Source organism: Eschrichtius robustus, chromosome 19 (genome assembly GCF_028021215.1).
Source record: "Eschrichtius robustus isolate mEscRob2 chromosome 19, mEscRob2.pri, whole genome shotgun sequence".
In the NCBI taxonomy this organism is placed as follows: domain Eukaryota; kingdom Metazoa; phylum Chordata; class Mammalia; order Artiodactyla; family Eschrichtiidae; genus Eschrichtius; species Eschrichtius robustus.
The window spans coordinates 58,498,111-58,522,645 of NC_090842.1; the positions used below are offsets into that span (position 1 = coordinate 58,498,111).

Consider the following 24,535-nt stretch of genomic DNA (forward strand, 5'->3'; position numbering starts at 1 on the left):
CCTTCTGTGTGGCTGGCACAGTGGGAAATCCTTTACATTCATCTGCTCTGATCCTTCCATCCCCATGAGGGAGGGGGATCATCCCTTTTGCATATATAGATCTGAGACATATAGTGCTTAAATAAATCAGCAAAGGTCTTGGAACTGGTAAGTGATACCGTTGTAACTAAGTTCCGCTTGAATTTACAGCTAATAACAACAATGTTAATAATAATAGTAGTGCTACTTGATAGCATTTATTAAGCCCTGACTCTGCCTATGACCCTAAGAGCTTCAATCTCATTATCTCCTAATAAACATCCTCACATCCTAAGATCCAGCTGTTCTGTTCCAGTTTTGCAGATGAAGAAACTGAGGCTCAGGTGTTTGATTGTCTTGCTCAAGGTCAAACATCTGGTGCACATCACAACCAGAACCATAAAAAGATCAGTCTAATTCCAGAGTTCTCATCTATGTTGCTCCAGAAGGGGGTGCCCACCTCCTCAAGGCTTGTGTCCAATTCACACCCCCTCACCCCTGCCAGGGAAGGATACAAGGGAGGAAGTGGGAGAGGTTGGGTCACTCACAGAGCACCACCACGGTGACAGGGTCACCTATGCTGGAACTGCTGGGGTTGGAGACCTCACACCAATAATCCCCGGCATCCTCCCTCCTGACGGGGTCTATGGAGAGGGTGCTATTGTCCGGGGACAGTGTCATCTTCTCTGTGAGCAGTAGACTCTGGTCACTGAAGGACCAGGAGACGGAGATCCCAGTGTCATTTGTGATGCAGGTCAGGACGGCAGGGTCCTTATGTTCTGTGACTGTGGTGTTGCTGACTCGGATGGAGGGCTGTGCCACTGGGTCTGTGGAGAAACAGAGGGGTGACTGACTGAGAATAGGTCAGGGGCCTGGGGCCACGCTCCTTTCTCAGAGATCTCAGCCACTCCCGGGGCCCAGTGAGCTCTGTAAAGGTGACCCAGAGGATGGCCCTGACCCTGTGATCAAGGTCGTAGGTCTCGCTTCACTGATGATCTGTGAGGAGAGGGCTGCATCTCCTCGCTGACCCCCAGGTATCCCTGGATGACCCCTGGCCAGTCCCCTAGATATCTCTGTAGTATCTTCTCAACCCACGTGTCCAGCAACCTCATTGTCAGGTGGAATTTTTCCGATAAATTCTTGTGTGACTCTTTTCTAGAACATTTGTGACGTTAAAAGGTCAGGCCCCACTCCTCATATACACTTTTGGGTGTGTGTGGGAAAGCAGGCTTGCCAGCTCTGTCCGTCTCTGGTATAAGGGCGGTTTTACATAAAGTAGAGAAGGTATTTACTTTTTGTTAAATTATTAGGGAATATGGATGGCCCTGCCCAGTCTTTGTAACCTGAGGAATCGAAGAGTTTCCAATCTCAAGGATTTCTCACTCTAAAGAGAACTTTTACTGTAGAGTGAATATCACGGCGAAGGAAATCTCTAGAGATGTGGGTTACCGATTTAACAAAATACTGGCACCCTTAGGAATAGAAGGAAATTCCTGAAACTAAATAAAGGCCTTATTATTTGAAAAGCCCACAGCTAGCATCACAGGCAATGGTGAAACACTGAAAGCTTTTCCTCTAAGATCAGGAAGAAAAGGATGCCACTTTCACCACCCCTATTCAACTGAGTACAGAAGTCCAAGCTAGAACAATTAGGCAAGAAAAAGAAATAGAGTGCATCCAAATTGGAAATAAAGAGGTACAATTACGTCCGTTTGCAGATATGTAGAAAACCCTAAAGATTCTACAAAAAAACTGTTAGAACTAATAAACGAATTAGCAAAGTTGCAGGATACAAAACCAACAGACAAAAATCAGTTCTGTTTCTCTACACTTACACTACCTTATATGAAAAGAAAATTAAGAAAACAATTTCATACACAATGCCATCAAAAGAATAAAATACTTAGGAATAAATTTAACTAATGAGGCAAAAGAAATATATGGAAATCTACAAAAGTTGCTGAAAAAAATTAAAGAAGCACAGATAAATGGAAAGACATCTGTGTTCATAGATGGGAAGACATAATATTGCTAAGGTGACAACACTACCGAAAGAGATCCACAGCTTCAATGCAATCCCTAACAAAGCCCCAATTAAATATTGTGCAGATATCGAAATTTCCAAAATTTCACATATAATCTCAAGGGACCCCAAATAGCCAAAATAATCTTTAAAAAGAACAAAGTTGGAGGACTCATACTTCCCAATTTTAAAAGTGACACCAGTTCCCTGGTGGTCCAGTGGTTAAGACTCCGCTCTTTCACTGTCAAAGGCCTGTGTTCGATCCCTGGTCAGGGAAATAAGATCCCACAAACCACACGGCGCGGCCAAAAAAAAAAAAAAGTAAAAGTGACTGCAAAGCTACAGTAACTCAAAATAATATGTGGGTCTGGCATAAAGACAGACATATAGACCAATGGAATAGAATAGAAACCCCAGAAATAAACCCTGGGATATATGGTTAAATGATTTCACCAAGAATGCCAAGACCATTCAATGGGGAAAAAATCTATTCAAAAAATGGTCATGGGAAAACTGGATGTCCACGAACAAATAAATGAAGTTGGACCCTTACCTTGCACCAATTAAAATAGATTAAAAAATCTAATCTAGTTTTGACGTGAGAGTCAAAACTATAAAATCTTAGAAGAAAACATAGAGGAAAACTTCTTGAAATTGGGTTTGCCAATGATTTCCAAGATATGATACCCAAAGCACAGACAACAGAAGAAAAAAAATAGGTAAATTGGATTACATCAAAAGAAAATTTCTGTGTATCAAAGGACACAGTCAAGACAGTGATGGCAGTCTACAGATTGGGAGAAAACATTTGTAAATTATATTTGATAAGAGATTAGTATTCACTTCTTCAATTCAACAACAACAAAAGGAACGTGACCCTGAGGACCCTTCTTCCTTTCCTGTCTGCAAAGCCCCTCACAATACATGAGGCTTTCTGGGACTGAGAGAACCCCATCTCAACATTCCAGATCTGCCAGGAGAAATCAGACAGCAAGGGGAAGAAAGTTCTGCTGAGATGTAGTGGAAGGGTTCGGGGGCAGATTTGGGATTTGCTTGTAACTTCTGGGAAGTTAGGAAATAACTTCTTTCAGACTCTTCTCTGAAAACCTACTGGCTCTGCCACAAAGCTTGGTACTGATGGTCCAGGGGTCACTTACCAGAGACTGTGATAGTCTTTATTTATTTATTTTGGCTGTGTTGGGTCTTCGTTGCTGCGTGTGGGCTTTCTCTAGTTGCGGCAAGCGGGGGCTACTCTTCGTTGCGGTGCGTGGGCTTCTCATTGCGGTGGCTTCTCTTGTTGCGGAGCACAGGCTCTAGGTGCGCGGGCTTCAGTAGTTGTGGCACGTGGGCTCAGTAGTCGTGGCCCGTGGGCTCAGTAGTCGTGGCTCGCGGGTTCTAGAGTGCGGACTCAGTAGTTGTGGTGCACGGGCTTAGTTGCTCTGCAGCACGTGGGATCTTCCCGGACCAGGGATCGAACCCACGTCCCCTGCATTGGTAGGCGGATTCATAACTACTGCGCCACCAGGGAAGTCCCTGTGATAATCTTGACTGTGGTTTTACTGAGGTCAGTGACCAAGTTATGGACAAGGCAGTTATAGGATCCACTATCATTTGCAGTGATGTTGGGGATAAAGCTCCTGTGTGATTGTTGGGGCCTCCCGTTGATAAGCCAAGAACACTGAGTGGCTGGGTTAGAGGTCGTGTGGCAGGAGAGGCTGAGGTTTGCCTCTGGATGGTAATAGGGGGAAATGGTGAGGGTGTCCAGGCCATCTGGAGCAAACAGCATAAAGCCACACATGGTGCAGTCAGAGGGAAGGGAAATTCTTGGTCTGTATTAGGGCCACAGTTCCCTCTGAGCTGGGTCATAACCTTGTCTTTAAAAGTTCCAAACATAACCCCTCATGTTTACTCATCCCGAGTCTGAGATATTAATCTGCTTCTCCTGTCACGCTGTGGTGACCCTGAGCCCCTCAAAACGGGGCAGCCCATCCCCTCTTAGTCCTGGCTCAAGGCTGGGCCTGCCTGGATTTGCCCGGGACAGGAAGTCATGGCCAGCCTGGGTGTCCAAGGGTGTGGGTCCGTGTACTTGGTCCTGAGAGGGATGGATGTAGCCTGGTCTCTGACAGCATGGATTTGGGAGGGCAGCTCAGGCCACATAGGAATCGAAGTTACCCACAGAAAACATTCAGGGTGAATGGGTCACTGCGGCTGACACTCACTGGGTTCCGAGTTTCACACATATAGGGTCCTGTGTCATTCCTTGTGACATGGAATAAAGTGAGAGTCCTGTTGTCCTCAGACAGTTCCAGCCTGGTGCTGCTGGGGAGGCTCTGATTGTTGATCCACCACACGTGGGAGGTGTTCGGAGTCTCAGGGCCACATGTTAACACTACAGTGTCCTCCAGCTCCTTGGGGTTGGAGTTGTTGCTGGTGATGACGGGTGTGGGTAACACCGCTGTGAAGACAACAGAGAGAACATTGCCCCTTTTATACCTTGATTCCTCCAACGGCATCTTCAATCAGAGTTGGCATTTCTCACCTCTCAGCCAACCTGAGAGTCTTTAAAGAATAAGGCAGGGCTTCCCTGGTGGTGCAGTGGTTGAGAATCTGCCTGCCAATGCAGGGGACACACGTTCGAGCCTTGGTCTGGGAAGATCCCACATGCCGCGGAGCAACTAAGCCCGTGAGCCACAACTACTGAGCCTGAGCGTCTGGAGCCTGTGCTCCGCAACAAGAGAGGCCGTGATAGTGAGAGGCCCGCGCACCGCCATGAAGAGTGGCCCCCGCTTGCCACAACTAGAGAAAGCCCTCGCACAGAAACAAAGACCCAACACAGCCAAAAATAGATAAATAAATAAATTTATTAAAAAAACAATAAGGCAGGTCTGTGCATCACAAGACAAATGCATGGGGATCGGAGCTCAGAGAATGTGAGGCTACCTGCTCTATGTCCGGGAGAAGCACAGACTTCCTCTGGGGTCATTTAGCTGTGAAAGAACAAGGCGGGATTCAGAGACTACCTTGTGCCTGTCTTGGTTCTTCATTGACTAGCCTGGCCTGGGAACCGGGGGTTTGAGCAGAAAGACACACGGGGAGACCAGGAGAAAGCCCAAAGATCAGTTCATCGCTGATGAACTGCAGGGCCCGGAGGTGGGGCAGTTCTGTCCAGGTGTTTGATAAAGACTGACATGAGACAGTGACCCCATAAATGGTAGAGCAGAGTCCAACGAATAAAGAGAGAAAAGATTGAGCAGACAGGCAGGAAGGAGGGAATGGTGAGTGAATGAATGAATGACCCATAATCTCTTCAGAGACTGCATCCTGGGTGCAGAATCCGAGGGGATCTGGCCACATGCTTTCCCTCTCCCTCCAGGGGAGAGACACCCACACCATTCACTCCTTCCCTCTTTCACAAAAGCAGCTGAGCGTGTTGCACATGGGCGCTGTGCTGGCTGCAGGTGTAGAGTGGGGACTGAGAAGGCAAAGTGCTTTCCTTTATCTTCCAGTGGGAGTGACACCAACACGTCAGGAAACAAATTAATGATTTCACATTCAGTGTGGAGAGGTGAGGGGGATGCCTGGACATTGCCGGCACTGATTCAGATTGCTGCCTCAGGTAACTGAGTGCTATAGCAAACATAGATTACTTCTCCATTTGACCTCACTCCCCAGACCAGAATCTCTCCCTCTGAGCTGGGGATGCCAGAGAAGAAAGGATCTGAAGAATGTCTGGTGTCAGGGTCCCCAGATACCTAATAAGGCCCCCAGGGTAGAGGAGAGGATGGAGCTGCAGACACATCTCTTGTGACTCATCTGCCACTCGGGTCTGTGTGACCCTGATTCAGTGACTGTACCTCACTGTGCCTGAGTTTCCCCTCAATAAAATAAAATAAATAGTAAATGGTCTCTACTTGCCAGGTTCTCTATGATTTAACCTTAAATCATTCATAATTAACTGACCTAAAGCTGGTCATAGAGGAGATGACTAAATAAACTGCATCTACTATTATTTGCATTCAGAGGAGAGGGCTCCCTGGGCTGTGCCCCGGTGGTCAAGGGGCTGCCAGGAGCGTCTTCTCTCCTCTGTTCCTCACGTGGGTATGCTGAGTCCCCCAGGGCAGTTGGCTGATGGCCTGGGGACCTTGTACATTTGTGTTCTCCACGCTGAGTCTCAGGTGCAGGACCAGGCTCTGCCCCTGCCCAGATGTGACTCTTGGGGCTGAATGACAAGCTCAGGAGCCTGGAGACCTGGCAAGGCTCCCCAGGGTCACTGGAGGCAGGAGCCCTGGAAAGGGTCTGGGCAGGGGCTCGCCGGGGCTGAGCTTCTCTGTGAGGATTCCTGAGGGCACCCAGGCCAGGCTCCTACTGAGTCCTACAGGGTCTTCCTCAGTGTCATGGGCCCAGAAGGGGCCCAGGGGGTTGGACTGAGACTGATCTCCCTCTGCTGAGTTACTCCCATCAGACTGGTCCTTCTTTCTGCACAGAATGTCTGCAGCATCCGGATTCTGGGAAAGGAATTCTGATCCTTTAAAATTTATCTCCACTGTGTGTGTGTCCTGCACTAAATATTCAAACCCCAACCTGGGATGTAATACAGAGGGGGATGGAGACACAGTCCAGGCCTGTCAGTCCTCTGCGTGTGAATAGAATCACCCCACCCAACACCCAGAGGTCAGAGAGGAATCACTCACGGTATACGCGGAGTTGTCCAGCTAGTCTTTCAGTCTGTAAATCATTCCTTGTGGCCAGCAGGGTGTAGTAGCCTGTGTCGTTCTGGGTGACGTTCTGGATCAGCAAGGATCCATTGGGGTATATTGTCTCTCGACCGCTGTGTGCAGGTCCTGGTGTATTTACTTGAGTGTGCACTCTACATGATGCAATTAGTTGGTTGTTCTCTACCCTTTCTCCTCTGTACCAGCCATAGCCTAGAAGATCCCCTGTCACATTGTGGACAAGTAAAAGAACATCCGTCCCTTCTGCAGCATTGAAGGGCACCGATTCAAAAAGTGAGGTGGGGACTTCCCTGGTGGCGCAGTGGTTAAGAATCTGCCTGCCAATGCAGGGGACATGGGTTCGAGCCCTGGTCCGGGAAGATCCCACATGCCGCGGAGCAACTAAGCCCGTGTGCCACAACTACTGAAGCCTGGGCGCCTAGAGCCCGTGCTGTGCAACAAGAGAAACCACTGCAACGAGAAGCCCGCGCACCGCAACAAAGAGTGGCCCCCGCTCGCCGCAACTAGAGAAAGCCCGCGCGCAGCAACAAAGACCCAACGCAGCCAAAAACAAAAACAAAAACAAGAACAAAAGTGAGGTGGGCAGTGGTGGGTAGGTTCCAGAAAGTTAAGAGTGAGACTAGGAGGGACGAGAGAGAAATAAATCAATATTTGGACCTATGTGTTGGGGCCCTGGGTCCTGAGCAGGTCTCTTCTTCATCCCTCAGCCTTGGTGTGTGTTTTTGTAGTGTGTGTGTGTGTGTGTGTGTGTGTGTGTGTGTGTGTGTGTGTGTGTGTGTGTGTGTGTGTGTGTGCGTGTGTGTTTGCTACTGGTTCAGGGTCAGCAGCATGACCCCCATTACTTCAGCCCCTCTGAGCTTGTTATTTCCTCTGTTTCCCCAGGTGTCTGCCTGGCTCACTCCCTCACTGCCCTCACACGCTTGCTCACACTCAGGGGCCTGCTGGGAGCTGCCCTCCCTGGCACCTGCTCCAAAGACACTCCGTCTTCACTTTCTGACCTTTCCCTGCTCCGTTTCCTTCATGACACTTGTCGGCACCTGACAGCACATTCTAGATCTCTTTGCTCATCTGTCCTCCTCCCCATAGAGTGTGAGCTGTGGGATGGCAGGGACTTGTCTGATCCTGGTTGGAACCCAGGGCCTGGACCAGGCTCCAAATACCTGGTGAGGAAGGAATGAGTGTTCCCAGGGCCTCCACCACCTGGTGTTTATTTGTCAGTTTCTAAGGGTGGTGGGTAAGGACAGGGTTTAGCTTCCTGGTTGCGTTCTTTTCTGGATTGACACCCTGACATAAATTGTTATTGTCACCAGTTTTCAAAAATTACTGCTCAGTGATGAATAATTTGGAAAATGTACAGTAATTGAGGTTTTCCTGCCCCTCACCAATTCCAGTTCACTGAGATTTTCCTGTTGCTCATTCCCTCCCCCCACCCTCCCCTGCTCCCATGTCCTCTCCCTTCAGGTCCAAACAGAAGCCCTCTGTCCCCTCTCAGAGCCCTGTCTCCCCCAGAGACCTCAGCCAGTCTCTGTTCTCCCACCTCTGCCCACACCCTGAAAATTGTCCCCTCTCACCTGCCAGCAGGAGCCCGTTCCAGGGGATGCACCTTCTGTGGGCATGGGCTGAGGGGGACTCCATGGTGTGTCTGCTGTCTGCTGTGTCCCTCCCTCTGTGAGAAGAGCTTCAGCTCCTGAACCGCTCACAAGCACTGCCGTCTGATGTGTGAGCTCTGCTGTCCTTCCTCCCTCTGTGCTGGGCCTCCTCCTGGGGCAGGAGCACTTCGCTGGGTCACATGGGCCGGGGGCGGGGTCTCTGCCCAGAACCCTCCCTCTCCTTCCCCTCTCATTCCTGCCTTCCTAGTACCCTCCTCCCCCTTCCCCTTCTGTCTGTATTTCTATTCCCTGAACACTGCTGAGTCCTCTGCCCTCTTTAGCAGTGATTCTCCACCTATACACACACACACACACACACACACACACACACACACACACCCTTGTTTGGACAAGCACAACCTTGGGGTGTCTGGGTCCGGGGCTCCCCACTGCTCTGGGTCAGGATGCACACTCAGCCTCCCCCAGCCCTCTCATCTCCTTCTGGCTTTTTCCTTCAGAGCAGGAGCCTGGGGTGGAGGGGGGGTGCATCAGGAACCCTTGTCACAGGGGTGTCACCCACGCTGTGCATCGGAATCACCTGTGGAACTTCATGAAGACTGTGACTGCCCAGGTGACACCTCAGAAATGCTGCCTCAGCAGCTGCCCAGGTCACATGCTTGCCCAGCCTGGCTGAGACCCTGCAATGCCGGTGAGGCCACCGCTCCCCATCCACCCCAGTGTTGGCCTCTGCTGTGTTCTGGTCTGGGGTCTGTCAGCACCACACAGAGACCCAGGGGTCTCTAAACCCAGGTGATAATTTCACTCTGTGACACAGAAACCCAGCTGGGTGCCCTGGGCCTGCCCAGTGTTCTCAACATCTGAGAAGGTTGGATTTACTCCCAGCAGGAAGGTCACAGATGACTCTGGAGGTGAGAAAGGGGTAAGCTGAGTGACGACTGGTGAGGGGACCTGACCTCCACCTATGAGTGTCACCAGCCTGATGTCTGTTTCTGGGGACAGAGACCCAGGACCGGGTGTCAGAAGGAGCTGCAGTTCCCAGGTGTGAAAGGAAAGGTTTTCTGTGTGTCCTGGGAAGAGAGAACGGTGGTGCTGGGAGATTGGGTGGCTGTAGGTGCATATCTTCTCTCTCTGTGTGTCTTTCTAAGATGCAGATCTTGTGTGTGTGTGTGTGTGTGTGTGTGTGTGTGTGTGTGTGTGTGTATGGTACCCATCTCTTCCCATTTGCTCCAACTGGAACCCAGGGCATCATCCTGGCTACCTCCCAGTCCCATCCAAGCCATCATGAAGTCTTGTTCCCCATCCTCCCCTAGAAAGCTCTGGAACCTGGCCTTTCTCCCACCTCCACTGCCCCCTTCTCTAGATGACTGTAACAACTCTTTCTGTGTCTCTGTTTTTGCCCCCTCCATGTCTTTTCCACATAGCAGCCAGAGGATTTTTCTAAAACTTAAATCTGGTCACACACTCCCAACCCTTCAACACCTCCACCCTTGTTCTTGGGATAAAGCCCCAAATCTTGGGCACGGCCTCCTAACCCACGTACTATCTGGGTCTTCTGGGCGCTTAGCCCCTCTCCTCCTCCCCTCCCTTGCTGAGCTCCTTCCGCGCTGTGAATTGCCACTTCTTTGGGCCTCGAGGTTCTGCCCGTGCTGTCCTTTCCACCCTCTGTGCCCCTCTTGCCCAGCAGTCAACACTTGCTCATCTTTGAGTCCAACGTCACCTGCTTGGGAAGCCTCCCTCTTATGTCTCTCAGGATTTTCCCTCTTGTATTCATCACAGTTTGGCAGATGAGAAAACTCAGATAATCAGATATATCTGATTTGTGGGATCATTTATTAATGTCTGTGTCCCCAGCCCAGATGTGAGTCTGTCCTCACCACAGAGGGCCCAGGCCTGGCACAGGTAAGGGTCTGTTAAATGTCTGCTGAACAAAAATGTGCAACTGGAGCCTTTTGGGTCCAGAATCAAGGTTGGGGCACACAGCAGTTTTGAGCTCACACACTCCCTGCCCTCAAGAGCCCTGGGGGTGGCCATCGCCCTGCCCTCACTGGCCAGGTAAGGAAACCCAGGTGCCCTCACTCCCTCAGAGCCTCAGTGTCATCATCTGGGAAATGGGGTGATCATAATGACACTAGTGTCATCTGTTACTGGCAAGATCCAACCGTTGAGTAGGAGTGCTCCAGCCAGCTTGGATGCCCTTGGGGCAGGGCTGGGGTCTGATTCACTCAACAGAGGCCTGCACCAGGGCAGGGCCTCAGGAAATGACCAGGAAGTCTAGGAGCTTGGGGGAATGAGCTTTGTGAGTAGGTAGGCTTGTGGGTTTGTGAGTAGGACTGGTTCAGCCCTGGGCAGGGGGCCCTACCCAAGAGGATTCTAACTCCTCACAACAACCCTAAGGGCAGCACGATTATTATTATCCCCGTGTGACAGTTCATGCATTCCTTCACCTATTAATTAAATGAAGATTTGAGTGCCTATGTGCCTGGCATACCAGGCTCTGCAATTGTGGGGTAAACAAGGCAGACACAGCCCTGCTTTCAGGGAACTCGCTGTCTAGCTGGGGGTAACAGTAAGGATAACCTCCACCCCTCCTGAGGGCTTGCTGTGTGACAGCACCAAATACATTACTACACTCACCCAAATATCACAAGAGCCCAGTGATAGGCACTCCTATCATTATGCCCATTTTATAGCACAAAACGTTGAGGCAGGGAAGGAGGGAGCCTGTTGTCCGGTGTACGACTCCTCATAGCCTGAGGAACCAGGTCTCCAAGGCCCATTGTTGACCATGGTCTGTACTGCCTCTGGGCACGCTGTCCTGTTTGTGAGGCTGTGTCTTGCTGTGTGACAGGGAATGGCCTTGGGCCCCAGTCTGAGCTCTGAGCCTGTCTGAGCCTTCCTGTGTGTGTCTGGAGCCAACTCCAGTTCTATCCTTGGCTAATGATGATGTCTATGGCAGGGAGGATGATGAGTTTGGGGGTCTCTGGGCCCGGGGGCTATGTCAGTTTCTTTTCCGCACAGGAAATTCCCAAAGGTCCTCACTTGGATTGACACAAACTCCTAATCCAGCAAGGACTTCATGTGTGCCTCTGCCCGAGGCTTGCAGCATCTCTGTTGGTCTGTCAGTGTTTCTCCAGCCCGCTGAGATCTGTAAATAATGTGACCCCCTAGGGAACCCAGGTGACAGCACTTCCTTCTCCCAAGTGAAGGTTAGGCTGTCCAAAGCCAACCCAGGGCCCCTTAGTCCTAGGAGTAGGAGTCAGGAAGTTAGGTCCTAGAGCAGCCAGGCTGAGGCAGGCGGCCTGACAACGAATGGATGAGCGGATTGAATGAAGAATGGTGGGACAGGACAGTCTGAAGCTGTACTGCACCCCTCCTCCAGGCATTCCCCACTATGGGGCACCCTTTCCTCCTTCCTTTCCCTGACTCACCCTTAAACTTCCTTTTTGGACAACAGCTTCTAAACCTCTTCCTCATTACCGTGGCAAGAGTGTCAGAGACCTGGGACTTGTTAACGCATCCCAGTGGTTAAGACTCTGTGCTTCCACTGCAGGGGGGACAGGTTCGATCCCTGGTCGGGGAACTAAGATTCCCGCATGCCCCAGTGCGGCCAAAAAAAAAAAAAAAAAGAGGTGGCTCACGCCTGAAAATCGCGCTTGAACCATTTCCCACGTTAGAAACACCGAGGGCAGGAGTTGCCCACGGTCACACAGCGAGTCCGGAGCTGGAAGAGGAATCCTGGTCCGGGACACTCACATTCTGGACTCTCCTCCCAAGATGGTACAGGGATATCCGATAGTCTCTCTGCTGGGTGTGGTATTTCCCTCTCACATCACTCCCTCTTGGGCCCTTTTCGCGGTCGGGGCCCCACGGGCCAAGGCGGTCCCGTCCCCCTAGCTTACCCCATCAATCCTATGTGGTCCTCGATTCCAGGGCTAATTCCAGAGGCCAGGGCCGAATCCAGCCGCCAGTCGCGGCCCCTAGGGCCAATCCTTGCTATCGGGCCCCCAACACCACCCAGTCGCGGACTTGCTCCTCTCTGGGTCGCGCCCCAAGAGCAATCCGGGCTTCACTCCATTGTGGGGCCCCGCCCCCCATGGCTAAGAACTGAGGCCTGGCCCCGCGCCCCCTTACGCGCATTGAAGAGACCGCGGACCAACAACAAATGCAGCCCTGGAGGCGGCGAAAGCTTCTTTCTGGCCGAACTAGCGGGGAGTCCCGCGGGGGTCTCTCCAGAGGGGAAGCCTGGGTCTTTTCACGTGTTGGCTGTCAGCGTCGTTTCCCCACTGCACTTCCCGCGTAGGAATCATCTAGAACGCATCCCGCCCACCCGCTAGAGCAGGAGACAAGGCTGCTGCTGAGCCTCCTTCTAGGGGCGAGGGGCCCGCCAGGTCCTCAGGCAATTGGAAATCCGGGCGGGGCGACAGTGCCTGAGGCAAAGCTCTGTCTGTGAGCCATTGGAGGAGGAAGCCGCGCCCTTTCCTCCGCCTTCTGTCCTCTAGTTCTCCTATTCTCTTTCTCAGGGTTCTTTTCTCTGCCCTCTCCTTTCTGGCGAGAATGGAAGGGACTGGATGGTGGACCTAAGAGTGATCAATGCCTGCGCACCGGCCCCGAGGCGCGCATCGCCTCGCAGGAGGGAGAGGCATTAGAGGGCGTGGCTCCAGCCTGGGAAAAGGCGGGAAACGGAGGAGGGTCGAGGGTCGCGCATGCGCACAAATCAACTCTTTCCGACAGTCCCGGAGAGACGGCTATGTCTGTGGCGGCGCTGTGGTGAAGGCGTCCCTTGAGACGGGGTTCGGGAGGCCCAGGGAAACCGCTGTTTATCTTTAGCACCAGAAGCACCATCCCGCCCCTCCTCCCCGCCCTCCCAAAGCACACGAGCAGCTGTGACACTGAGAGACACCGATGACCCTCTTCTCCTCAGTCCTGAGAGAGGCGGCCCAGCCCTTCCGGGGGACACGGGCCTCTGGGCTGAGACCCCCATTACCAGCCTTCGGACTAACCGTCCTCACAGCGCCCTCAGCTTCCGGATTGGGGCCGCCTTGTTTCCCCCCCTCTGGCTGTTTCACCGAGTCTCCCCACGTTCCCCGGAGAGAACTTGCGGGCCCCCCTTATGCAGGGCAGGGCTTCTGAGCGCAGAGAAGGAGCTCAGGGCCCGAGCCTGCTCCCCGGGGGCACCATGGCCGGCTTCGGAGGAGGGGCGGGGACGCTGCCGCCAGCGGAGTCTTGTGCCCACGACCCGCCCACACCGCTCCCCCAGCTCTCCCTCCCGTCAGCGCCGACCTCGCCTGGGACTTGGGCGGAGCCCCAGCGCCTCTCCCAGGCGCCCCCTTCCTGAGATCACAACCCACGAGGCCATGGGCCCGGCGGGCCTGGGACTCCCTGGGGACGAGTGTCTTCCTGCCCACTGGACAACCCAGAGAGCTCAAGGGTCGCTCCTGCCCGGTTTTCGGCCTGGCCTGCGTGGACACTCGCCGAGGGTAAGGGTCCACGTCCAGCAGGGTGCCGCGGTGGCCCACTTGGTGCCCGCCCCAGAGCGGTGCTCAGAGTTGGGGGCCCAAGGGATGAGTACGGGGCCCTCGCCCAGGGCCTTTTTTAGTTTCTGTTTGATTTCCCCCAGATCCCCGCGGGGAGGCAGCCTGGAGCAGGGGAAGGAGTCAGAGGCTAGCTGGGGATCCTGGCTTGGCCCCTAACTGCCCAGCCTCCTGCAGGATCCCTCTCTTCTCTAGGGCTCAGCTTCCTCCTCCGTCAAATGGGGCTGTTGATCTGTGTCTGCCGGGACTGTTGCGGGGTCACCTGAGCTCACCTGACATTCTGGCAGGTCTAAGTTCTTCCTGACCAAATGAATGACCATCCCTGGGAGGCCCCCTTCCTCCAAGCTCAACTTACCTGGCTTCCGGTAGTGTCTGGGGTTCTGGCTGCTGGTTTTCTTACTGGGTAATGACGTCCCACCAAATCCTGACATCACTTCATAACCAGGTTTCCCCTTGAAGACCAGCTTCGTTCCCTGGGCCGCTGTTCCACCCCTCTTGGCTGGCAAATTGGTCTCTAACGTAAACCCTAAATCCAAATCTGCACCAGAATCTACTACCCATTCAAGAAATGTCTTCTGCTCTGCAGTGGGTCTCTGTATGACGGTTGGTTTGGTTTTGATAGAAATCTGCACTGGCCCAAAGATCCCTGTTGGGATTTGGCTCCCTGGGCTGGAGCTGCGTGCTGGGCTCGGGGTCTGACTATCGCTGTCTCTCTTGGGATGTAGGTTGAGTCTGGGCTGGTGGTCCTTTTGTGGGTCTGGGTCTAGGCTGGGCCAGAGGTATTGATCCAGCTTCTTGTGGAGCTAGAGGTGACTCTACCGGGCCCGGTCCTGGCTGGGGTACAGGTTCCTCTCTCAATTCCGGCTCCTGTTGAGTTCTAGAATCTTCTCCCGGCCCAGGTCTGTGCTGTGAGGCAGCTTCCTGTTTCCTGAAGGGCACCCTTTGGATGGGAGGTGACTGCTGTGGTGCAGGCTCCTGTGGGGTAAGAAATTCCTGCTGCAAAGCAGATTTTTGCTGTGCTGGAGGTTCCTGCTGGGATTCAGCTTCAGGGGGCCCCTGCTGCGTGAGGGCCTCCGCTGTGAAGTGGGCTCCTGCTGGGTATCGGGTCCCTGCTGATCCTTAGATGCTGCCTGGGCTGTGGGTGTGTTTCTGGTCCAGGCTCTGGCTCTGTGATAGGTGTCAGGTGTGGCTTTGATTTTTAGACGGGCCTAAATACTGACTTAGAACCTGGCTCCACTGTTGTTTTTTTCTCAAGGGAGGTATTGATCTCCCAGGCTTCATTCCTCTGGGCTCTCACAGGCCTCCTTTGTCACAGGTCCCTCTGGTTACTCATGATGACACCTCCATTTGGGTTCCACTCCTTCATCCTGGCATCCCTGCTCTTCCTAAGGCAGTTGGCACGTGGGCTGAGCACAGCTGCCTCCCCACTCCTGTGCCAAATGCAGGGCTTATGTGCCTCCTGCTGTGGGAGGAGGGATTGGGAGCCGAGGGAGGCTGAGAGCCCAGCACTCTCCTACCAGAGGAGGCCCCACTCACCACTCAGCTAAAATGTTTCTTCTCATAAGGCCAGCACCCCAACTTAGTCCTCTGTTTCATCTGGATGACAGAAGCCAGATTCTGGAGGAGTGTTCCTTTTCTGTTCTCTCCTTCTGATGTTTGAGGAAAGGGTCAGAGAGGGAAGCAGGATCTACTCTTTCGTAATCGTTTCCTCTGTATTCATTCTCTCAAATGGTTTCCGCTTTAATTTCCTTCTATTATCGTTCTGATCATTTTACTCCCATGTTAAAAAAAAAAGAAAGACATCTTCTCATTTTTACAGCTTGAAGCTGTTTTGAGTGGCATGTGAAATCTTCCACACCATCTCTCTAGCCTTCAACTATGCCTCTGCACGTATGTCTTCTGTAGTAGATTGGAAACTTACCGAGTCAGATGACCATTAATGATGGTGATGATGATAATCATAAATACTGAAGGCATTTTATGTGCTAGGAAATGGTGCCAGGTTTGTTTTTTTTTTAACCTATATTATCTTTAGTAAGACAATGTCTGATTCATTAATCTAACTTCTTTCTTTGCCCCACCTAGCTCTTACCTCAGAAAGGTTTGTTGAATGAGTAAAAGAATACAAGGTTGGAAACCGGAGCGAGATTGAAGGTGGTGTTGGATACAGGTGTGTGTATAATCTGGATTGAGTTTGGAATGAACAGGGTAAAGTGGGTTGTCTGGATTGAATGTGAGTTTCCAGACCCCATTTGAAAATGATTTTAACCTACTACATTTAAATATATTTATTGACTTTTGTTTACTACTTGCTTGGTTATATTTAAGATCCAGTGGGACCAGCTAGGCAACCAGAAGTTCCCTGTAAGTAAGTTTAAACCTGGGTAAGGGGAGGCCCCAGGAAAAGACTGACAAGGAAAGAAGCCACTAGAGGGGGCAATAATCTTGGGGAACATGCTTTTTGGGATGATTTAGGGAGTGGGGGTGAGGATGGGGAGCTTGAGGTGGGAGAAGAGCATCTTCTAGGTGCACTCACTGCCTTGTTGCCAGAATGCTTTATCGGGACGGTGGGCTCTCAGAGCTCCTATAAGGGCAGAGCAAAGCTTGCCAGCTGACATCGTCTGAGAAATTGCTGGCAGGCTCTGGAGGGCTTGGTTGGCTTCTTGTGGTGTCTTTGGTGTCCTAGGGTGAAAAGAAAAGGGAGAGACTACTGTTAAAAACATTTTTATAATTTATTTTTTATGAGAGCTTTTAAAATGTTAAAAGTAAGACTCATCCCCTGGAAAAAATTAAAATGAAAAAGTATATCCAGTAAAAAGTTAAAGGATGCCCCGACCCCAGCCACTACTCCTCATTCTGTAGAGCTAACTGTTGTTACTAGTTTGCTACATAGTTTTCCATATGTTTTTGTGTATAAACATAATAGTTCACTTTAAAAAACAAAATGAGCTTATCCTATACATATTGTTTTTGCTATGTTCCTTTAACAAATCTTTTATTATGGCACATCTATGGAAGTCCTTAAGACTTAAATGTGCAGTTCAATAAGTAGTTACAAAGAAGTATTCATGAAACTACTACCCAGGCCTGGAACTAGAATACTACCAGCAACCCTCCTCCTCATCTGTTCACTCTCCTCCCTCTCCCCCTCACAGTGGTAATCCCCACTTTTGCAGTAAGCATTATTTTTTTTTCTTTATGGCTTTACCACCTACCTATACATTCCCATATAATTTAGTTTAATTTTGCCTTATTTTAAACTTTATGTATATCAAATCATGCTATAACTATTCTCTCTTATTTTTTTCTCTTTTACTCAACATTATGTTGCTTTATTATTGTTCATTCTCACAGATATATAATATTCAAATATACTACTACTGATTTATTCACTGACCAATTTTCAGTTTGGGGTAGTTGTAAACAACGCTGCTCTGAAACCCTTGTTCATTTCTTCTGCTGTACATAAGCAAGCATTCCTTTTGAGAATGGAATTGCTAAGAGTGGAGTTGCTTGGTCACAGAGCTTAAACTTTAGTAGATAACTATACCAGCACTTTCTCAAAGTGATTTACCAATTTACACTCCCTTTAGCAGGAGATGATAGTTTCTCTGTTCTACTCTCTGACAATACATGGAATTATCAGACGTTAAAATTGTTGCCAATCCTCGGGATTGACATATATACACTAATATGTATCAAGTGGATAACTAATAAGAACCTGCTGTATAAAAAAATAAATAAAATAAAATTCAAAAATTCCAAAAAAAATTGTTGCCAATCTTATGATGTGGAGTGATCTGGTCTTTTAAAAATAAATTTATTTATTTATTTTTGGCTGCATTGGGTCTTCGTTGCAGTGCGCGGGCTTCTCATTGTGGTGGCTTCTCTTGTTGCGGAGCACGGGCTCTAGGCGCGTGGGCTTCAGTAGTTGTGGCACATGGGCTCAGTAGCCATGGCTCACGGGCTCTAGAGCGCAGGCTCAGTAGTTGTGGCACACGGGCTTAGTTGCTCCGCAGCATGTGGGATCTTCCTGGACCAGGGCTCGAACCCATGTCCCCTGCATTGGCAGGCAGATTCTTAATCACTGCGCCACCAGGGAAGTCCCTCTGTTTGGTTTTAATTCATATTTTCCCAGTTACTAGTAAGGTTGAGTGCCACGTCACATGTTTATTAGCTATTTGGATTTCTTGTCTCTGAAGGGCCTACTCAACTCTTTTGCCTATTTGTTGTGTTTCCTGCCTCCCTTTCATAGATCTATAGGAATTCCTTATCAGCCTGAATATTAATCCTTTATCGATATTAATATTTGCAGACATACCCCTACTCTTCTTCTTGTCATTTTCTTCTTTTGATGGCCCAAATTTCTTAATTTCAATAAAGTCAAATTTATTAATCTTTTCCTTTATGACTTATAAGTTTTGTTACTTGTTTAAGAAATCCTTTCCTGGGCTTCCCTGGTGGCGCAGTGGTTGAGAATCTGCCTGCCAATGCAGGGGACACGGGTTCGAGCCCTGGTCTGGGAAGATCCCACATGCCGCGGAGCAACTGGGCCCCTGAGCCACAACTACTGAGCCTGCGCGTCTGGAGCCTGTGCTCCGCAACAAGAGAGGCCACAATAGTGAGAGGCCCGCGCACTGCGATGAAGAGTGGCCCCCGCTTGCCACAACTAGGGAAAGCCCTAGCACAGAAAACGAAGACCCAACATAGCAATCAATCAATCAATCAATCAATCTTTAAAAAAAAAAAAAAAGAAATCCTTTCCTACCCCAAGGTCATGAATATAGTCTCCAATATTCCCTTGTAAGTTTGTCTTTCAAATTTAGACCTTTAATTCACTGAAATTTATTTTTGTGATGGGCTTGAAATAGGGGGTCTCTGCACCTTTTATTCACTTAATATATTGTGGACATCTTTCCAATCAACATATAATGACCTACCTAATTATTTTTGACAAGTGCAGAATTGCCAAATTTGCTCTTGATGAATTTTTTATTGAGGTATAATTGACATCTAACATTATATTGGTTTCAGGTGTACAACACCATGATTTGATATTTGTATACATTGTAAAATGATCACACTATAAGTCTGTTAATGATGAGCATTTAATATGTTCATTTGTCACTACAATACTGCTATAATTAATATTCTTGTACATATATCTTTGAATATCCATGCTAGTATTCTATACTAGAGATTTCTTGAAGTGAGATTACTGGTTAAAACATACACACATTTAAGTTTTTGATAGGTACTACCAAATTGTATTTTACCTCCGTCAACAGTGATAAGGATCTAGATTCATCCCATTCTTGATAATATCATAACATCAATCAGTTTAACTCTTGCCAATATTCTTTTTATATGACATTTAATTATACCTAGACTAGGGAGGAATCACATTTTGTTTGACACCAACACCCGTGTCATCGTCAAGAGATCAATGACCAGGTCCCCAACAGCCCCATCTGCCTCCACTTTGATAAACAATGGCATTCTATCATTAAGGAATTTGGTTAAGCCTCTCTAGTATTAGGAGAATTGCGTTTTGCTTTTCTTTCTCTTCCTATTCCCCCACAAGTTGACACTGAGTAGAAAGGGCTGAGAAGTGTGCTTATCCTGGTCTTCATTTCATTTCTCTTGTCTCTTTTCATCCCTAGTTGATTCCACAGAGTGACTCTGGTTTAAGGAAGGTCATTCTTTTGGAACTTACTGGTTTTCTTCATCCTGCCCTTGAAATGATCACAGGGACACGGCTTCTTTGGCAGCCCAGGCACTGTCATGAGTTTTCTTTTAGGGGCTCTCAGGAACCAATCTGAAATAAGGGAGTTGCTGCTTAGAAGGATTAATATGTTTGAGGCAGGGCTTTACTTGCCATCTTCCTTGCCTCTCGATTTGTTTTCATACTGCAGTGGGTGTGGGAAAGGGTCAACACAGAACAGTGAAGATATCCAGTTATATGAGCACTAGGGTCTCTAAGTTGTTTGCCTGACCTGTATGGGCAAGGATTTGGTGGCAAGTTTGGAGGAGGCATCAGGGTATCATTAGGGAGACTGAAAAATGAGGAATAAGACCTAGGTGTCTGCTTTTTAGTGGTTGCTTTACCTCAAGCAAGCCGTTTTGCCTCTCTGATTTCAGTCTACCTGTGAGTAAAATAAGGTTGAGAACGGGGTCCAGGAAAGACTTGGAAGGCAGCTCTGGGTTGTTGGGGAAAAAAGGGTAAGGGAGAGGGGGCAGCCAGAGATTCAGCCACCTCCCCCCTGGACCTTGGAGGAGTCTGGCTCTTACATGAAACTCAGGAAGAAAATAAGTGTTGGTGCTGCATGTGGTGGGCTTGTGGAGAGGGGAGAGGGTGAGGTCAGCTCAGATAACATCTGCTCCGGTCCCAGAGGGACTCCAGGGAGCAAGTTGGGATCTGATGGTGCACCCCTGTTGTCGATACTGGATTACTGACCTTTGCACTCACATTCTTGGCCTCCGTCCTGGAGCCACCTCCCAGAAGCCTGGCGTTGGTCTCTATGGCCTCTGGCAATCCCTGTAGGAAGGAAACTGGTCACTTCCAGTCACTGGAAAGGGAAGGGGCCAAGAGAATTGGTCCCCCCCCACCCCATCATTGTGCTACCGAGGTCAGCGCAGCTCCATTGATCTTCCTTTTTACTCAGGGATCTGGGGTGCTTCAAGAGAGGAGTATTTTAAATGGATAAGGAACTGAGGTTTAAAATCTGGCCTAGAGAAAAGCTTAGCTGGAGGTAGGTGGAGAAAGAATGGCTTCTGGATGGAAGAGAGGACCATAGGTAGGGGTTAATCAACACCTTACAACCTCCCCCCATTAAGATCCCTCCCTACGCACATTACAATCCTCGTGACCTAAGGAATGAGAGCAAGGAGCAGATTATTCCATAAACCAGTCAGGAACTTCACCTGACCTCCACGTTTGGTTGTATTTGAATCCATAATCCCAGTTCAACTATAAGAGGATGGTATTTACCTTTGTTCCTCTGGAACAAATCCATTCCTCTTTTGGCCTCTATTCAAGTCTGTCTTACCATCTGATGCTATCTTATTCCCATTTTGTGATACCTAAAATATTTTTATGACAATCAAGTATGATGTTTCATAGAGATTCTTGAGCTAGAACTGGGTCCAGATGATGCTTCCTCTGTACAGGGGTTGCTCATATTTCCTGCCAGAATTAATTATGGTTTCCCATGGTTCCCCGTCACATTTGAATACAGCTCTACCCTTGCACAGTTATAGTTTGTTGTTTGAAATGTGCTGTGGACTGAATTGTGTCCCCCTAAAATTCATTGAAGCCCTAACTCTTAATAACTCAGAATGACTGTATTTGAGGATAGGGCCTTTATAGAGATGATTACGTTAAAATGAGGCCCTGATGGTTGGGCTCTAATCCAATCTGACTGGAGTCCTTATAAGGAGAAGAGATTTGGGCACACAAAGAGACACCAGGCATGGACATGCACAGAGGAATGACCAGGTGAGGAAATAGCAAGGAGATGGCCATCTGTAAGCCAAGGAGAGAGGCCTCAGAAGAAACCAAAGTTGCTGACACATTGATCTTTGACTTCCAGCCACCAGAATTGTGAGAAAATAAGTTGCTGTTGTTTAAGCCTCCCAGTCGGTGGTATTTTGTTATGGCGGTCCTAGCAAACTAAAAATTTTTCTTCCTCACTAGAGTCTGAACCAATGGCTCAGTAGTCATTCAGCTACAGGGCTCCTGACACATGGTAGACACGTGGTAAATGTTTTTTTGATAAGTGGATGGACAAGTTGTCCAGAGAGGGCCCTTAGAGCAGCATCCGGTTCAATCCCGCTCTCCTATTTCCCAGACTCTTTCTGCCCTTTCTGCCACACAGATGAAGGGTGTTGCATCATTTCTCCAAGTGCTGGTTTCCAAGTGTTTTCATGTGCTATTTTGAGTGGTGTTGTTAGTAATTTCAACGGGCATAACCCCAGCTGTCTAAACTTTTCTACTATATCACTGTCACCTGACCTCTACTTCTGGTTCCAGAGAAAAGCCACAGAATATTAGAGCCAGAAGGAAACTTGGAGATTCTTAGTGGAACCCCTTCATTGAGAAGTTTTTCTTTTTCGTTTTTAATGCAATATAACTATATTAGAGAAAACTTGTAGAGTAAAAATGAAGAAATCTTTACCCTTATCAGCTGTTGGAATTTTGGTGTGTTTCCTGCATATAATTTTTTAATGAAGTGATAACCAGTCCATTTACTGAACCCTTATTAGGTTCACATTATCCATAGTTTACTCTTCACAACAGTTGTACGCACTAAGTGGTATTTTATTCATTCTAAGAAGATAAAACTGAGGCTGAAAAATGTTAAGCATCTTGTCCAGGGTTTCAAAGTAAGTGATGGAGCCAGGATTTAGATCACCATTCCCCTCAATTCAAGTCTGAGTGTCAAGGTCCAGGTGAGTCTAAACGTGTCGCCATGTTTGAGAATTATTGGTAGAGAGCACTGGCTCCACTGGGCAGTGGGTCCCCCTCCAGGGGACATTTGGCAATGTCTGGAGATATTTTGGGCTGTACTAACTGGGCAGGGGAGGGTGGTAGGGGAGAGGCTGCTCTTGGCTTCTAGCAGGTGGAGGCCACGCGGATGTTGTCAAACAGGTTACAAAGCACAGAGCAGCTCCCCCTCCTTACAACAAGGAGTTATCCAGCCCTAATGTCAGTGGGGCTGCTATGAAACGCGGGTGTCGAGTCTCCTAAGGGCAACATTTTGAACTCAGAAACCTAAGGATTGATTCTTTCACTTGGCAAATATTTACTGAGCACCGTGCGGGATAGCATGAGGGACGTGGAAACAATACACCAGATTGTGCCAGAGGGGAGGTTACAGTGTAGAAGGGCAGGGGTGGAGGTGGGAGAGGCACACCAACACCAACTTAAGGTAGAACATGAAAAGGGCAGAGTCGAGTTAGGGCAAAACTTGTTCACGGGAGGGAGGGGTCACATGTGGTCCTGGGACGAATCAAGGGAGGCTGTGGGAGAAGGTGGCTTGGGGTGGGTTTTGTGAGCAAAGTTGAGCTGGTGGGAAAGCACAAGACCAGCTCGGGAGCAGCCCGAGGTCTAGTTGAGTAGAGCACAGAGCACTTAGTGCGAGGAGGGCTGGACTGGAAAGGCAGCTGTGGCTGGAGCTTGGAATCCAGGCTCAGGACTCTAGCCTTGGTGTCTGTCATAGCGGTGGAAAAGCCTTCCCTTCCAGAATGGTGGTCTAGGCCCCAGGGCTGGGGGGCCCAGCAGCTTCCAGAGAGCTCTCTCTATAAGGGAGGGAACGTTGAAAATTGGGGTGGAGTCGGGAGAACTCCTGATTTTAGGACAGAGTTGATGCTCAGTATAAACAAAGCTATTTCACCTCAAAGTAGCCCTTGGGGAGATGTTCCCCTCGAGTGGAGACATAGGTCGGGGTGAGGTCTCTTCTGCATAGCTGTTCTGCTAAGGGCGAGGCCACTTCAGCTGTAGTGAAAAGTGGAGCCCATTCGGAGCCCCTAACCCAGGGTCTGCTTCCCAGAGGTGAGTTGTTCAAACAGGGCTTGGTGTGGCTACAGTTTCAAACATGGGTACTACCTGGTGGTGTGATTTTTCTAGTTTATCACCATACCGTGAAATAGCATTAAAAATAGTTGGGGCACGTCTGGTGCACTGTAAAGAATACAATCGAGGATGACTTATTGTCTGTGGTTGTACAGTTGCCTTCAACACCCTCCCACCACTGCCTCCAAGCCTGGCCCTGGGGACATTCATTACTCTCTAGAACAGGGATTGGGGGGAGGTGAGGCAGCAAATCTCTGTTGGGCCATTATTTTTTTCTCCCCCGCCAGCTACAGTTGCAGACACTTCCATGCACACTGGCCTCTTTAACTTTCACAACACTCTTTGGATTTATGAACAGTTCTTTCCTTTTTGTAAATGAAGAAACGGGCACTGAGACAGGCTAACTTGCCCCTAATCCCTGTAACCTAAAGGGGCTACATTTTACTGCCTGTGTGGTCATGTTCTTTTCTGTTTTGCCATGTTTCTCCCCGCTCTTTATCTTTCATAGAAAAAAAATTTTTTTTTACCTGGATTTGAGCTGCTGTGGACCGTGGACACCAGCATTAGTGGCAGCAACAGAAGGAGGGAAGAGATTAGAACTTTCATTTCAAATGTTGGTGCTGCTGTGCGTTGCTTGAAGAGTGTGTGGAAGGTTCCCAGTGAGAGGGTCCCGAGTTCTTGGAGTGGCTCAGGCCGTGCGTGGTACGTGGCTTGGGGGTCTGAGCTTTACTCCCAGGCCAGTGTTCCCATTAGAGGGTGAGAACGTCCAAGTGACGTTGGTCTCATTAGGTTACTGGGCCATGTGATTTATGGGAATCTGGAAGGTAAAACTGGCCAAAGAGAAGGAGTGAAGCATATTCTTAGGAACATGAGAGGGTGACTGATAACTTGGCAGCAGTTCTCAGCCCCTCCCCTCCTCCCTCCCGCCTCCCTACCCCCCAGTGTGCTATGATTTCTTCCCCAAGTCTTTTTCCTTGTTTGAATTTCCTTATACATGTGAGTGACATTTTCTAGCTTAGTATCTGTCAGGAAAGAGAGTGCTAAGG

The 24,535-nt window shown here is 49.3% G+C and overlaps 4 protein-coding genes across 4 annotated transcripts in view; 1 reads left to right on the plus strand and 3 right to left on the minus strand.

Annotated features, from left to right (window-relative positions):
- RPS19 (ribosomal protein S19) overlaps positions 1-24,535 on the minus strand; it is a 122,631-nt gene that overhangs the window by 30,624 nt on the left and 67,472 nt on the right. The gene's annotated exons all lie outside the window — the stretch shown is intronic.
- On the minus strand, positions 559-8,498 carry LOC137752434 (carcinoembryonic antigen-related cell adhesion molecule 1-like). The gene is made up of 5 exons (XM_068527139.1): positions 8,346-8,498; positions 7,348-7,393; positions 6,733-7,046; positions 4,218-4,496; positions 559-845 (listed from the first exon to the last, which is right to left on the minus strand). The coding sequence occupies exons 1-5, from the start codon at positions 8,407-8,409 to the stop codon at positions 559-561; spliced, it is 990 nt and encodes a 329-aa protein (XP_068383240.1). The 5' UTR covers positions 8,410-8,498.
- Positions 13,561-24,535, plus strand: part of CD177 (CD177 molecule) — a 55,958-nt gene continuing 44,983 nt past the window's right edge. Inside the window, exons 1-2 of the mRNA XM_068527140.1 lie at positions 13,561-13,609; positions 13,721-13,861. Coding sequence (XP_068383241.1) covers positions 13,561-13,609; positions 13,721-13,861 — 190 coding nt within the window. The remainder of the gene's footprint in view (positions 13,610-13,720; positions 13,862-24,535) is intronic.
- CXCL17 (C-X-C motif chemokine ligand 17) lies at positions 16,500-24,095 on the minus strand. Its single transcript, XM_068527414.1, has 4 exons — positions 24,017-24,095; positions 20,373-20,453; positions 19,632-19,733; positions 16,500-16,597 (listed from the first exon to the last, which is right to left on the minus strand). The coding sequence occupies exons 1-4, from the start codon at positions 24,093-24,095 to the stop codon at positions 16,500-16,502; spliced, it is 360 nt and encodes a 119-aa protein (XP_068383515.1).

Bases quoted from the DNA above. Each gene is read 5' to 3' on its own strand.
- LOC137752434 (XM_068527139.1), bottom strand. From the start codon at position 8,409: ATGGAGTCCCCCTCAGCCCATGCCCACAGAAGGTGCATCCCCTGGAAC. The intron at 7,047-7,347 runs TTTTGTTCTTGT...CCCCACCTCACT, and splicing joins CCCACCACTGCCCACCTCAC to TTTTGAATCGGTGCCCTTCA. The intron at 4,497-6,732 runs GTGAGTGATTCC...TTGTCTTCACAG, and splicing joins TGGACAACTCCGCGTATACC to CGGTGTTACCCACACCCGTC.
- CXCL17 (XM_068527414.1), bottom strand. From the start codon at position 24,095: ATGAAAGTTCTAATCTCTTCCCTCCTTCTGTTGCTGCCACTAATGCTG. The intron at 20,454-24,016 runs GTAAAAAAAAAT...TCCTTCCTACAG, and splicing joins CCACAGCAGCTCAAATCCAG to GGATTGCCAGAGGCCATAGA. The intron at 16,598-19,631 runs GTAAGTTCCAAA...TTTTCACCCTAG, and splicing joins GGGCAGGATGAAGAAAACCA to GACACCAAAGACACCACAAG.